Source organism: Daphnia magna, linkage group LG10 (genome assembly GCF_020631705.1).
Source record: "Daphnia magna isolate NIES linkage group LG10, ASM2063170v1.1, whole genome shotgun sequence".
NCBI lineage: Eukaryota > Metazoa > Arthropoda > Branchiopoda > Diplostraca > Daphniidae > Daphnia > Daphnia magna.
The window spans coordinates 473,956-484,612 of record NC_059191.1 but is presented as its reverse complement, the minus strand read 5'-3'; the positions used below and the strand labels follow the sequence as shown (position 1 = coordinate 484,612).

Genomic DNA, 10,657 nt, shown 5'->3' with positions numbered 1-10,657 from the left:
AAAATTAAAAATTTGGGCGCCAAAATACGAAAAATGTGTCTATGATTATTGTATTGAACTGTTCAAGGCACATCATTTATGATCACCCACTAATTTTTGTGTTTGTTTTCATCAATATTCACGACTAGTTGTATGTGTGCTTCATTTTTTGTTGTGGTCTTGTGTAAAAAAGGCCGATTTCGATTAATAAACGACGATGGGGAAACAAATTGGGAAAAAAATCTTTTTCCAAAAACGAGGGCGAATAAGTGGGTAGGGTTTTCTAGTCAAGAGACAGGAGAGGCACAAAACGGTAATAAGAAACGTGAAAAAAAATGGTGACTCGCACAAAAACAAACAAAAGTAGACGAACATATAAAGAAAGGGAGACGAATAATGATCGTGGTGAAACGTTCCACAGTCAAAGGTAACTTAAAATTGGAGCAACATGTAAAAGATTAAAGACGTAAGAAAAAAAAAATGAAATGTTAAAAAAAAAAAGGAAAATGTTTAAAGAAAAATAAACAAACTGTGGTCGTTTGTTTATGTTTTTGTATGTGTATGTTTGCACTAACTTTTTTCTTTTCCCTCTCTATCTTCGCTGAACGCATTGTTAACTAGAAGGGAGGTAAAGGACGGGCTGGTTTTTTCGGTGGAGGTGGTGGAGCTCCTCCCCCATGTCCTCCTTCCTTGATCTCGGACAAATTGACGGCGGGTAGCGGCGGTTTTTCCGGTGGTATATCACTGATACTAGCACATCCTGCCATGTTTTGCATTTGCTTGGCTGGTAAAGGCGGTGGGATGTCTTCGTTGGACGACGAACTCATCGTCGACGCGACGCTGTTTTGCGATGGAGACGAGCAAACACCGTGATGATCTCCGTTAAACGAAGGACCTCTGGCGGTGGACGAACGTCTCTCCTTAACCGCCTCGGACCTCAGTGGACGTTTGGCCGTCAATTGTTGCGTCAATTCGATGACAACCGTCGACGTCGTTTCAGGCGACGCCAGTTGGCTCACCGTCTCCGAAGATGAAGACGCATCCAGCGAATGGGCACTCGAACCTGGCGAAACAATAAAAATAAATGTTAAAAAACACGAAGGAGAAGGCAGGAAACGATCGATCGTCGGGGAGACGCAATAATCGGGAGAAAGTCACAATGCCCTGCGGCCACATGTAATTGCCTGTCGCGAAGAGCGAAAGGGAGATCGATTTGACACAAAAAAAAAAAAAAAAAAAAATCCAATCAACTTTCCTCGGGTCGTCCAGAATTGAGGAAACGGATCAAATTGGACTTACCTAAAGCGTTGCTACTTGCACCGTTGCCGGAATGAGATACCACGACAGCTGGACTGGATGGAACCGAAACGGAATTGGTGCTGCCCCCACCCAATCCGAATCCAGCCAGCGACAGGCTAGGGAAGTGCGATCCACGGCCGCCCATGGAACTGGAGCTCAACCGCCGGAATGAATCTCGGTGTTGTTTGTTCTCCTTGTCTCGTAATTTCTTTTCCGCGTTGTTGGCGCTATTCTTATTGGACCGGAATCGATGGCCAGTAGTCAACATCTTGACTGGTGAAATGCTGCTGGACGACGGATTGGATGCAGACGAACCGCTGGGCAGCGAAAAGCTCAGGGACGACAAGACGGCCTGCGACGAAGTGCGTGAAAACAAACTGGATGGATGTCGAGATGTTTGCGTATTATGCGAAGGGCCTCCTCCAGCGTTGCCGCCGGGCGAATTGAGCGTGACGGAAAGGGTCGACAAGCGAGACGTCGGTGTCGGATTGGAAGTCGACAAAGTCAATGGAGCGGAAAGATGATGAAGCGTGTCCGGATGATTGGCGTCTCCCGTGCTGTTGGTACTCAGCCGATTGTGAAGAGCGTACGGACCTCCAGACCCACCGCCGGAGCTTTGAGTCGATTGGCGCTGGTTGCGCGTCAGCTGTTCCATTTGGCGTTCCAATTGCGGATCGACGTCCCGTCGGCCATATTTGCTCTCGACGTGAACTCGCATCTGTTGGAAGCAAACTTCGATGCGCTGCTGGAGCGGCTGCATCGCCTGGTTGACACGCGATCGATGGACCACTAAAGCCGCTTCCAGCAACGGAATCTGCAGGGCGAAAAGTTCCTGCAATTGCGACACCAGCTCCTTGTCTTCCGGGTGTTCCAGCGAATAGCGTTCCGTGAAAAAGGCTTTCTCGTAATTGCTGATGCCTCCATTGACAGCAGCGTCGACGATGCCGTTCAGCTTCATGCTGAGTGGATGGAGGGCCAATTTGGGGTCCGCTCGATGGGCCAGGATCAATTCCGTCAGCGATTTATTGGTTTGCTCCATCGTTTCAATGGCGAACTGAAGTGGACTCAGTTCAAAGACGTACGATTCCTCGACGGGAAACCAGCGCAGGATGCCCGGCAATTGATGCGAAATCGTCAAAACGGTACGTTCCAGCCACATGGATGAAAAGGCGTTGTCGGAGTCGCGCTGGCCGCGGTGGAACGGCCGCGAGAAGCTGAAACGCTGGACGCGATTGACGCGGTAAAAACGAAGAATCTGTTCGCTGACGGGTTTGCTAGCGAATCGCAGCTGATCCTCGGCACTGAGCATCGGATCGACTTTGTTCATCTGCAGGTACTGTTGCGGAGAGTCCATGATTTCCTGATCCGGCGGAGTCAGTCTGTTCATCGTCTCGGCATTGGGGAACTGCAACATGATTCGATTGGCAAAATCGCTTAATCGTTCGTACTCTTTGCCGCGGAAAACGAAAATCTTGTTCTGCAGAAAGGCCGGAAATCCGCGGCCATAAAAAGCTACGCGGAAGTATTCGGGTTCCGGTCGCAGCTGATGAATGATGTGGTCGTACAGGGTGGCCATACGGTTGAGTAGAGCGCCCAGTCGACCGTAATCGTACGTTTCCTCTTCGTATTGACGGACCAGCTCCTTGCAGAGCGACAGGGCGCATTCCCACATTTTACCGCGGTCAAACAGATCGATACTGTCCAGGCAAAGAGCTTCTTTCAGCTGGCGATGAGAAGCCGTGTGAGGATGGCGGGATGTAAGCAGCAAAGTGGGAAGAGGTTCGTCACTCCAGCGCAACAGCTGGGCGTGCAACTGCAGGGTGTAGGCGGCCTCGGTGAAGTTGTCGCATTCCAGGTGGAGGTCGCACAACTTGTTCAGGTAGCGGATGTACATCTCTTTACGGCCAATCTCTTGGTAGAAATTCAACAAGTTGACGGTGCAACTCATCCGGTTTTCGCGGTTCTCATCCGTGATGATGGATCGGTACTCGAGTAGGCGCTCCATCAATCGAGTGACGGTGCGCACAAGTTTCAGTCCCTGTTCGCGCATCGTCGAATGTTTTTCGCACAATTCCGTCATCAATGACTGGAATAGATCTTTGTAATGCTCATCTCCTCTTCCGCCTTCCACCAAAACGTCCAACTGCGTAATCAATTTGTTTTCAACTTCCTGGAAGTTGCCCTGACCAAAACAATAAGAAGCAAAATTATTTAGGGGGTCCAGAGATCATTTAAAAATGAATCATCATTTGTGATTCTTTAAAAGATGCGCTCCAAACGGCCAGGAATGTTGCCTTACTTTAATGTGAGACGAATCACGTTTCGTGTCGCTGTAGGCTTCGCCTTGGACTCTGGGCGAGTAGAACTCGCACTGCATCATGTCGAAAAAGATGGGAATGGTGGCTTTTCGCAGCTCCGTTTCAGGTAGCAAAGTCATCTCCAGGAATTGGCCCACCATGGCCGGTACGAAATTGATCTTGTGCTGGCCCAGATTGAACCACATTGTGCGAATTTCGAAACCCATTTCACGCCGCATGTCACGGTACCTGGCCAGCACCTGGCGCCTCTTCGTTTGGGTAAACGATTCCAACTGCAGGGCCGGCTGACACACATATCTGTTTTTAAATAATTATTAATTCTTTTAACTTCAATCATTCAACTGTAATGAAACTCACGTTATGGCGCAAAAGAAATAATTATTCCAGAGCTGGCCTTCATAAGGATTGGAGAAACGGTCACGTATCGTGTGTGAAAAGAAGCGCAAAGCTTTGAGAACGATGGAATTCTGCAAGAGGATCATTTGCGCCCAGTCGGGAGCGTAGACATGTTTGGCCACCAAATCTTTAAAGACCATGAGAATCTCGATGAGGAAATCCAGCAGGTCAGAACGAGTGGCAAAATGTCCCAGGTAATTGCGATAATGATGCGGAGTCATTTGACGGAAGATGGACAACATGACCGAGACCAGAGGACCGACAAATGGATCTTCACGATCAATAGAAATGATGGTCTGTATAATTGTCCGCAATCCATTGGCCATCACTTCAGCAACGTCGTTATGCGTCGCACCGACATCCTTCCTGTACAGGATTTGCATCACGTCGCACATGACCGTCACGCTCATTTCCACCTATTTACAAGCCAATACAAATTAATACAAAATAAGCGTTTGCCAATGATTTGTAAAGTTCTATTTAAAAAAATTTAACCAATCAACATTGAAAGCCAAAAGCATCACCATAGCGCGGTAGAAAAGAAAAGCTTCAGATATGCTCGCGCGTTAGAGAGAGAGAGTATCATGCGCATGCTACCGTTTCTTCTGATACCTCTTGTGCCCTTGTCTCTCCGGCGACAACGGCTTTTTGGGACAATGCGTTCTGATCGACTTGCTCGCCAAGGAGCCGGGCCGCTTTACTCTTGGATTTCTCGATGTTGCGGAGTTCCACTTTATAGCAGCCCCATCCACCCTATTAGTTTTAGTTAGTGGTTTGTTAGGTGCCAATTAGTTATAGCCAATTAACAATCGGACAAGAACATTCAACCCGAAAAAAAAAACCATTAAGAAAGAATTAAAAAGGAAAACCCATCCACCAAATGATAAGAAATTATTTAGGTAATAACACACACAGGACATAACACCAAACTAATCCCAAAGTCCAGTTACGTTTAAGTTTAAAGAGAAGATAATGAACAGACCTCTTGCGGACCAGTGAGTAACTCTTTGACGCGTTTCACGACGACAGGTAAAATAATAGCCCTGCATTCTGGTTTCAGAAACAGCTGGCTATGCACCATATCGTTCAAAGTCATCATCTTTTGGTTATTAAGTCGACCGACTGGAACGCTCGTCACGATATCTGCCAACGACGTACTACAGAAAATGTCAATTTTAAAATTTTCCATTGCACAAAATTAAAAAAAAAATATTTGATAAAAACCTGAGTTGTTGCTCATCGATGACGACCACAAGATCGGGGATAGCACACGGAATATATTTGAGACAAGCGCCTTGAGCTAGAAGGACTAGGCCGTCGTTACGTCGCATAAAATCCGACATGCTGGACAGTAAATTCAGTAGGAGACTCTCGAAATCGCTGTCGCCGGCTTCGTCGACTTCACCGTGTAGATTAACAAAGAGCTGACGAGATCGCACCACAAATTTGAACAGGTACTGGAGCGCTTTCATGACCCGCAGTAGATCGTCTCCTTGCAATTTGGTCGTCACGTCCGATTGGACGCAATCATTCAGAACAACAAGGAGCTTCTTGTAAGCCAATGTAGCACTGAAATTATCTTTGATGTAGACATCAAGCACTGGCTGTAAAATAAATAGAAATGATTCAACTGAAATGATTGAATTTTTTGCGCGTGATATTTACCTTGAAATGCTCATATTTACGATCTGTAACCAGACCAATGATGAAGACTAGGCAATCGAAAACTGAGCGATCAAAGATATTCGAATCGGAATTGAGCATTAAAATGTTGAACAGAGCGTCGAGGACGTCTTGTAGAAATTTCACCACCTCTTCGCCATCGACCTTCATCAGGCTACTCAAGATGGCCGGCAACTGTTGCGATTGAGACGAATGGTATTTGAGTAGGCCGAGCAATTCGACATTTTGCGTCAATTTAGTCGAACACAAACAAGTGCCGATGAGCAGCGAATCTTTGGTGTTGATTGTCAGGCCAGCAGCCGACGGTTTGCTGGATCCATGTTCCACCAAATCAGCCCGGGTGGATGGTAGACCCAAGTAGGCCGTTTCATTTTCGTCCAATTTACGATGATCAACTTTGTAGACGAGCAGCTCGTGCTGAGTGTCCATCAGCGTCGTCCCATTGTCCTGCATCAATTTAACGTACGAAAGGGCAAACGGTTTTTCTGTCCGGTCTTTGGCCTCGTTGCTGGACCGATGTTTGAACGTAAATTTCAGATGACTCCTGTAAAATTCGTCGATGGGTATGGCGATTTTAAATGTTTCACTCCAGCGCGGTTTATCTTCGTGATAGTAGACGACGCTACGATATTCATCCTGGGCTGCCACACCGCTGCCTAGATGCATCACACCTGGAATGGGTTTGCCTTTCTCGTTGCAGACGCGGGCCGTCACCTCGACGTTCTTATCGGCTGATTTGGATCCTCGACTGAATTCACCCGACGATAAGGTTAAGTAAAGATCGTGACGGACGTCGCCGGGCAGAATAATTTCAGGAAATCCCAGTTTGCGACTGACGGCTACCTGGGCCACTTGGACAAGTGCTGGATGCTCCTCGCTGACTTGCTTCATATCACCGTGAAGCAAACGCAGACTGACCCACAATCCTTGATTTTTGTGCTCTTTGTGGCTAATCTCACGGCCTGAAACAATCAATCGACGAAGTGTGCCGTCCAGTGAGTCCCGATCGCTGCAAGAAATAAAAGGTACGAAATGTTGTTTCTCTTCGTCCGTCTCCAGGCGGCCACTCAGGTAATCTGTTACGTCCATGCAGGCAATGCCGCAAGGTCGCCTTAAGAATTCGGGAGCTGCCGAGTTGTTGGGTAAAGTTCCACTGATTGTCCGTCTTGATGATCCGCCCATCGATGCTGCCGATGTTGTCTGACGTCTAGGATCTTCGGGGCGAATGTCCATGTTGCCAACACGTATGACATAACAAACGAGATAGATTCGTTCACGGGCTAGGTCCCGGCTACCGAGATCTGTGTAAAGGACGCGCATGTTGCCCAGCAAATCAAGGTCCATGGAGAGACCCATTCGACTCCAGCGGAGAACGTAATTCTCCGTTAAAGGTTTCCATTCTTTGGCATCGTAAAGGCAGAGCAAAAGTTCCGTGTCTTCGCCTACTCGGCAAACAAAGTTACGAACAGCCACGAAAAACATGTGCGAATGTCGGTTGGCTAATTTAATTTTGGTGGGATTAATTAGTCCATTCCCACCTATACTGCTAATGCCATTAATATTGCTACTGGACGCCACAGCTTTCTTGATTCGCTGCGAGGCCTGTTCGTGATGTCTGTAAAGCTGGACGACGGAAGCAGAATCGGGATTCAGAATGTTGCCCTGCTCGTCTCGGACAACCATGTCTAATCCGAGTAGATTGTTGCCAAAATCGATTTGCGACGTGAGGGCGTGTTTGAGTTCGCGCAGTTCGTCTAAAGTCAGAGTGCCGGTGAGCATCTTGCTCCGGTTGGACATGAGGTCTCGCATCAGCAAGTAGACGGCCCGCCATTTGTGATCGTGAGTGCGATAAAGTTCCTGACCAATTTGGCCCCATTCTCTTAGAACGGACGTGACTTCCTGAACAACGGGAGACTGACAGGCTGTCACTTGTTCACCGATTGCAGTCTTCTCTATGAAGGATTCCTGGATGTGGATGAAACTCTTTGGATAAATGCCTTTGAGAGCTCGATTCCTTACGCTGTAGCCAAAATACCAAAATTCTTCTTGGCACAAATTGTGAACTGTGTCACCCACTTCCAGTTTCAGACAGTATGCCCCATCGTGCTGAACATTATAGGTCACTGAAATCAAGTAAAAATAGAGATAAACAGACAATTAGGTCAACTTAACCTTGAACAGCACACGCACACCAGTTGCTCAGCACACAACATTTGGAAAATCTTAGTCGAAGTAGGAATGAAAACAAAGACTTTGCCCAAATGTTTCTCCATTCATTCAGAATAAAACAAACCAGCTCATACAAAAAAAGCAATCTTGCCAGGAAACTAAATGATAAGATAAGACTAAAGTCAGAATGGGAAGTCGACTGACCAACACCCAAGCGATCCTTCTCCGGAGTAGGTATCCAATGCGTCATCCTTCAAAGCTCACAAAACTGACGACTGAATTATTTGCTGCACAGTAAGAATCTCAACTTTCTCAGCGTAGTCAACACAGTTGCAAGAAACAAACGAAAAAAGTCTTCAAGCGGATCATATTGCTGTGTTGGTTTCCACAGTCTGTCGATTATTGTGGTGGTGACAGCAGCAGACGATATGCCTGCGATCCCCCGCAAAACAACGCGTTTTTCTTTTTGTCTTTTTCTCTCCAAGCTGAAAGATTGGGCGCGAACTACGGGCCAATGCACCTTCTCACTAGAACTTAAAAGTTTTCAAGCATTTTCGAAAATGCAACCGAATTGTTTCACATTAGGAACCGTGTGCATACACAAGTGACACTGCCAAAGTCGAGAACGAAACAGAGAAAATATGGCGAGGGAATTTTTTTGAAACTGTATTTTTATTTATATTATAACGAGAACGGAAATTAGGTTTCCGTTCCGAGTCGTTTCCCGTTTCCCTCCAATCTGCCGAAATTGAAAAGAAAGTTAAAAAAGAAAAAAAAAAACCGCAGCAGCACCAGCAGGCTGTGAATTAACCGCAATTAGAATCATTTCATTTTGTCGTTTGAAGGCTCGCTGTGACTGAAACATTACGTCGGCAGCTGGCCCCGTTTATCTCTTCGAACAAAAACCCCATGGAGAGATAACACGGGCAATTTCGCTCAACTCGTCTTAGTACTACGGCCTTAAGTCTTAAATCAAAAATCCCTTAAGCAAAACGGGGAAAATGATAAAAGTTTACAGCTCTCCATTTGAGTGATTTTTCATTTATGGCAAACATGGAAAGGTTTAGATATTTAAACATTGAATAGAATTATCAAAAAGCCCCATGAAACACCAGATAAATCAAGACTACTCACAAAGCATCACAATATGGTCATTTGCTGAGTAATACCTTTTTGGCAAGATTATATAGAATGATTATGATGCCAGCCGCCTTTAAAAATTGACTGTCCTAACAGAATTAAGCTAGAACCAATTTGGTTATGCCCGCCTCGGTAAGTAGTTGAACTAGGCTGCCACTGGCAGGTCGTTCTTCTTTATTTGCCCATTTCTCCATCAACCTGTATCGAAGAAAAAGAAAGCCACACATACAGTACTTTGAACAATAGAATAAAAAGACATATATGAATAATCATGTTACTCTGAAACATATTCAAGAGGAGTCCATGTGGAATGATCAGCTTTAGGCATCCATTTACGGTTCATTGGAGTGTCCAAGGTGACTGGGAGGATGGTCAAAACAGATGATTCTTTAGGAAGACCTCCATCCCCAGCAGCCAAGGACTTTGTTAGCTGATGCACAGCTGCCTTTGCCATCCCATAGCCAATCATGCCCGGTGTGCCTTTAAGAATCTCAGGTTTAGTATGAATAAACTAAACATGTGCAGAAACAGGAGTCCCACCTTCCAAAGCTGGTTTAGCTCCAGTAAGTGTAAGCAATCCCCCTTCTTTCAAATGCTTTGAGGCAATGGCTGAAGCAAGAACAGAAGACCAGACACTCTGTTTCCACATAAGGTCAGCATTTTTCACAAAATCTGCATGAGCTGCATTACCCCCTGCCCAGCCTCCAGCCACACATAAAATAGCATCAAGTGTTTGGCCATCTAGTACTTTGGCAACATGTTCGAGGACAGCTTTTTCCTACAGGTTGGAAAACGAAAGATTAGACAATGCAGATGGAAGACGACCTTATCACAGCTGTACCTGTTCCACCCAAGTGGATTCAGGAGCCACCAAAATATTGGCATCCGCTTCTTCATTATTTGCCAGATCAATACTTCCAACCCACTTGTACGAATACAGAGTTAATTCAATACGACAAATTATTTAAATCAAATTGCAATGACTCACATAATTCTTTGCTTTAAAATGTTTAATAATGGCACTTCCAAGGGCGCCTCGACCTATGCGGCAAATTTTTATCAGATGTTAACAGGATCCCACAACGATGTACCGATAACAAGACATTTTACCTCCGTAAACCAAAATTTTGGATCCGCTTGACGACATGGCTTTGGCGTTGTACGATGGTTGTTGAACGAAGGTAAAGAATTTCACAACTGCCACCGTTGTTACCAAACTCAGAAGAAAGAGGCAGAATAAATTCTTTACCAGCCAAGGATTATTATTATGAGGTAGAAGCAGCCGACGGCGTTCTGTCGTTGAGAAATGGCGCTCTTTGACGGTACTGGAGGTTGCCGTGGCTCTGGGGCATGAAAGAAACACATTTTTAAAAGGAAAAGAAAAATAATATTAAATAATAGAAACTTTTAAATATGTTTTTTGTCTAGAGTCTAGACACCATTCCCTTCTTAGTACTCTAAATGGTTACATTAGTACACTTATAAATGGTGTCACTGTAAAACGAAAGAAGCGCTTACCTTTTTCTGGACATATTCTTGATGTAATCAAGTATAAAACCCTCCAAATAACCTGCCCCAATGCTAGGAAAAAAAAATTACGACAAAGATTTACACCTTGACTCCGCCCTCTGTTTTTTTGTTTTTTACTTATCTGTTTTTCGCCTTCCCAGCCT

General features: G+C 45.5%; 2 protein-coding genes across 3 annotated transcripts; both read right to left on the bottom strand.

Annotated features, from left to right (window-relative positions):
- Window positions 1–34: 34 nt before the first annotated feature.
- Window positions 35–8,473, bottom strand: LOC116931664 (dedicator of cytokinesis protein 1). 2 transcript variants are annotated; one of them, XM_032939266.2, is made up of 9 exons: window positions 8,049–8,473; window positions 5,658–7,798; window positions 5,217–5,596; window positions 4,975–5,149; window positions 4,605–4,745; window positions 3,954–4,408; window positions 3,578–3,893; window positions 1,279–3,460; window positions 35–1,042 (listed from the first exon to the last, which is right to left on the bottom strand). In XM_032939266.2, the coding sequence occupies exons 1-9, from the start codon at window positions 8,092–8,094 to the stop codon at window positions 597–599; spliced, it is 6,282 nt and encodes a 2,093-aa protein (XP_032795157.2). In that variant the 5' UTR covers window positions 8,095–8,473; the 3' UTR covers window positions 35–596. The 2 variants fall into 2 exon arrangements, with proteins under 2 accessions (XP_032795157.2, XP_045036239.1); XM_045180304.1 differs by lacking the exon at window positions 4,605–4,745.
- Window positions 8,474–8,865: 392 nt separating this feature from the next.
- Window positions 8,866–10,649, bottom strand: LOC123477063 (dihydropteridine reductase-like). Its single transcript, XM_045180315.1, has 8 exons — window positions 10,632–10,649; window positions 10,503–10,565; window positions 10,095–10,327; window positions 9,973–10,025; window positions 9,826–9,909; window positions 9,525–9,762; window positions 9,263–9,464; window positions 8,866–9,182 (listed from the first exon to the last, which is right to left on the bottom strand). Exons 2-8 carry the CDS (start codon window positions 10,514–10,516, stop codon window positions 9,083–9,085), a joined length of 924 nt encoding a protein of 307 aa, XP_045036250.1. The 5' UTR covers window positions 10,517–10,565; window positions 10,632–10,649; the 3' UTR covers window positions 8,866–9,082.
- Between the last annotated feature and the right edge of the window lie 8 nt (window positions 10,650–10,657).

What these genes read in the sequence shown, in the direction of transcription:
- LOC123477063 (XM_045180315.1), bottom strand. An exon ending in AATCCACTTGGGTGGAACAG is followed by an intron (nt 9,763 to 9,825) that starts GTACAGCTGTGA and finishes TCCAACCTGTAG; the next exon opens with GAAAAAGCTGTCCTCGAACA. An exon ending in AGCTAAACCAGCTTTGGAAG is followed by an intron (nt 9,465 to 9,524) that starts GTGGGACTCCTG and finishes AGATTCTTAAAG; the next exon opens with GCACACCGGGCATGATTGGC.
- LOC116931664 (XM_032939266.2), bottom strand. Translation starts at nt 8,094, where the DNA reads ATGACGCATTGGATACCTACTCCGGAGAAGGATCGCTTGGGTGTTG. An exon ending in GAAGGATCGCTTGGGTGTTG is followed by an intron (nt 7,799 to 8,048) that starts GTCAGTCGACTT and finishes ACTTGATTTCAG; the next exon opens with TGACCTATAATGTTCAGCAC. An exon ending in ATCGATGAGCAACAACTCAG is followed by an intron (nt 5,150 to 5,216) that starts GTTTTTATCAAA and finishes CATTTTCTGTAG; the next exon opens with TACGTCGTTGGCAGATATCG.